Source organism: Chelonoidis abingdonii, chromosome 8 (genome assembly GCF_003597395.2).
Source record: "Chelonoidis abingdonii isolate Lonesome George chromosome 8, CheloAbing_2.0, whole genome shotgun sequence".
In the NCBI taxonomy this organism is placed as follows: Eukaryota; Metazoa; Chordata; order Testudines; family Testudinidae; genus Chelonoidis; species Chelonoidis abingdonii.
In genome coordinates this window covers 35,438,070-35,441,272 of record NC_133776.1, presented here as the reverse complement: position 1 = coordinate 35,441,272, position 3,203 = coordinate 35,438,070, and the positions used below count along the sequence as shown (strand labels likewise).

The following is a 3,203-nucleotide window of genomic DNA, read 5'->3' as shown; positions in this document are numbered from 1 at the left end:
TCCTTACTCAGGAAAATCCTCATTTGAGATCAGTGGACCTCGTGATTTGGCACTTAATGAATATACCTGCAGTGTTTATTTTTATTTGATGCATCTTCCTGCCTCACTCATTTAGTTTGGAATTTTCCTGTATTTCACCAAACCAAATTTCCCCACACTTCACCTGTCCTGGTTGTACTGCATACTGGACAATCTCTTTGAATTTAGAGATACGGTGAAACACATGCCCTTAATTTAAATTAACTCTGTATCTAGGCACAAGCAAATGAGTGGGATTCTCTGTTTATCTTTTGCCTTGATTCTTAAATTTTCTTCCTCTTCTTCCAGCCCAAGTTTGCCATGGATTCACCATGAAGTTCAAGCAACAGCTTTCAAAATATAAATAATGATGACTTGACTCTGTTTTTACAATTTAACCATCACAGTTATTCTGGGGAACGAACCTAGCTTCTCCAACCATCATGAGTGAAAGGCCCAGTTTTTAAGAGTGATCTTAAAGGTGGAGGGGAGGAAACAGCATTATAGATACAAAACTAAGAAGGAATATTATAGGGGTGTAGAGTCAGTAATTCTTCTACAGGCACAGGAAAAACCCTCATCCCACTTGGAGTAGCAAAGCTGAATTGCTGAATGGAAAGCAGCCTATTTACAATTTTTTCAAAAGCTTGAGTGAGAGAGGGGAAAAGAACCGTGGTATTTTTGGCATAACTATAGATTGAGATTGTTATGCTGTTGTGTAAGTAAATCAGAATCCAATCAAACCAGATTCTTTCCTTTTTTTGGCCAAATGTCAGTATGATGGGCCAGTTCCTCAGAAGGGTATAAGTTAGTGTAGATCAGTTCAGATCAGTGGCACAATATTGATTTACACCAGCTGAAGATCTGGTGTTCAATTATATCAGGCAATTCCTTCGGTTGGAGTAAGTTTGTTGTGATTTTAGCAGGGGCCTACATGAAGGACTAAGTGCTGCTTCCCTTACTGCAATCTCTCATTGACTTCAGTGAGTTTTGTAGGCAGGGGCATTTTTGATAAGTCATTAAAGCTACAGATGTTTGCATAGCTGGTTATAATCTGGTTTCTGATTCTTGTTCCTTAATGTTCTGAGATCCGTTGGACGAGTTCTGTGTTTCCTTTTTGCATTGGATTGAGACAATTGTGTAAATGCTTCTGATCAAGAAAATCCCAGCTATGACTGCAAAGTAACTGCCATAAATTAGGAACTGAAAAAAATGAATGCAGAAGAATTGATGAAACACACATACTGTATTGGAGGAATACCCACCTCTTTCTGAACTATTAAGGATATGGAGTCTACCAATTCATTCATCCATGTCATAGCTAAATTTCTGCAAGCACAAACTTCATTTGGATGGCTTGCCAGATACCAGAGGATCCTTGGGTGATGCACAGGTGTCATACTGGCTTCTACACCAACCCCCTGCTCCTCCTGGCCAGCATAAGAGTGTGGTCAGGGAAAGAGGCATGGCCAAATATTTCCTTAGGCTCTGGCAATGCCCAGCTACTGGAATGGCTCCTTGGGGGTATAGGCAGCCAAGGGAAAGCAGCCTTCAGGGAGCCACTAGTTTATTCTGGAGACTCGACTAGTATCAATATGGTCCAGGATTGGGAGAACACAAGATCTGTTTGTTTGCATGGTATCAGTGATATTCTATCTTATTATAGTATAAGGATTGTTGTATATGGTATCTTGAAAATGATACAGTTCTACCTTGTTCATACAAACCTCAGTTGCTGAAATTGTTAATTGAAACAAATTAAACACTTATAAATTACACTGATAACTGTGATTATCCAAAAGAGAGTGCTTCCTCATTCCTCCATGGTATGCAGACAATCAAAGATATACTGTAGATGTATCTTCATTTCAGGATCTCAAGATGTACAGAGTCTGATAGCACTTATTACCTTGAACGTAGTGGAGGTCAAAATTTAACACATCAGGAAGCAATTTATTTTTGCCTTTCACAGTTAATGGGGAGGGAGGAGTGCTTTTAATACTATGAAAAATGTAAAGCTCTGCGAACTTATTAAAAGCTCTAAAGTAATACATCATAAGCCTGCTTTTATGCCTCTATATTGTAGAGTTTTTCATTCAATAGCTGTGAAAAGAAGCTCTCAAGGGGTCTTTAGCATTTTAGACAATGTTTTGTTCCATAATGCCCTGTTTGAGTCCCCCAGCTGTTTATTCTATTCCTTCCTCTATCAGTTTTGTCAGGCATTACTGTAGCTTCATTGCTGAAACCACCTGGCAGGTAAATAGTATAACTGAATTACTGTGCAGAAGTAACCCTGAGAGGAAGATCAAGAGAAGGGTGCTCCATGCTGGGGGAAAGCAAAAGGGGTGATGCTGGGGGAATTAGCAACGTGCTTGTCATCATCATTCCAGGAACTCTTCCTGCTTGTGCTAACCAACCAAGAGACCTCAAGGCCATATAACAACATGTCTAAACTCAGAAGTCACACCCTTATTGAATGGTATCTGAACACCTTTTTAGTATTCTTGGAGTCCAGAGGGCCAGCAAAAGTGATGTGGAATTGCTGTGTCTGAGATGTCATTGAGGGAACTCTCTGCATTCACTCGGGAACATGGTAAAGATCGGAACTAACAGAGCAGATGTTTTTGTTTTCTTTTCCATATTCAAAAGCAAGCTCTCCATGGACTTTCTTGTGGTGTTTGAAGCATCTGATGACTTTAGGTACCAATATGGGGAGCACTTGTTCGCTTAAGCCTTTTCCATTATGTTTGTCAATTCATGTCGTATCTACAGTTGGCATCATGAAAGCATTAGTCTGACAGGCATGCAAGTTCTAGAGTAGCATTTCTTACCTTGTTAAACCTGCTGCCTCTAGGCTCAAATGCTCAATTGGTGTAAATTGTCAGAGCTTCATTGACTTCAGTGGAGCTCTGACAGTTTACACCAGGTGAGGATTAAGTCTATTGACAAGATGTAAAACCAAGTTTCTGGCCACTTGTGGTCATTTAAGCTCCCATGGCACTCTTTGTAAGAGCCTGGGTACCAACTCAAATAGCTTTATACGCCGCATAGACTCATAGGTCAGAAGGGACCAATATGATCATCTAGTCTGACCTCCTGCACAAGGCAGGCCTCAAAACCCTACCCATACACATTTATAACAACCCCTAACCCATGACTGAGTTATTGAAATCCTCAAAATTGTG

At 40.2% G+C, this 3,203-nt stretch overlaps 1 protein-coding gene across 1 annotated transcript in view; it reads right to left on the bottom strand.

Moving 5' to 3' along the window:
* Positions 1 to 402: 402 nt before the first annotated feature.
* Positions 403 to 3,203, bottom strand: part of SLC19A3 (solute carrier family 19 member 3) — a 21,611-nt gene continuing 18,810 nt past the window's right edge. The window contains exon 6 of the mRNA XM_032766109.1: positions 403 to 1,221. Within this exon, the coding sequence (XP_032622000.1) occupies positions 1,066 to 1,221 (156 nt within the window). The 3' untranslated portion in view covers positions 403 to 1,065. The remainder of the gene's footprint in view (positions 1,222 to 3,203) is intronic.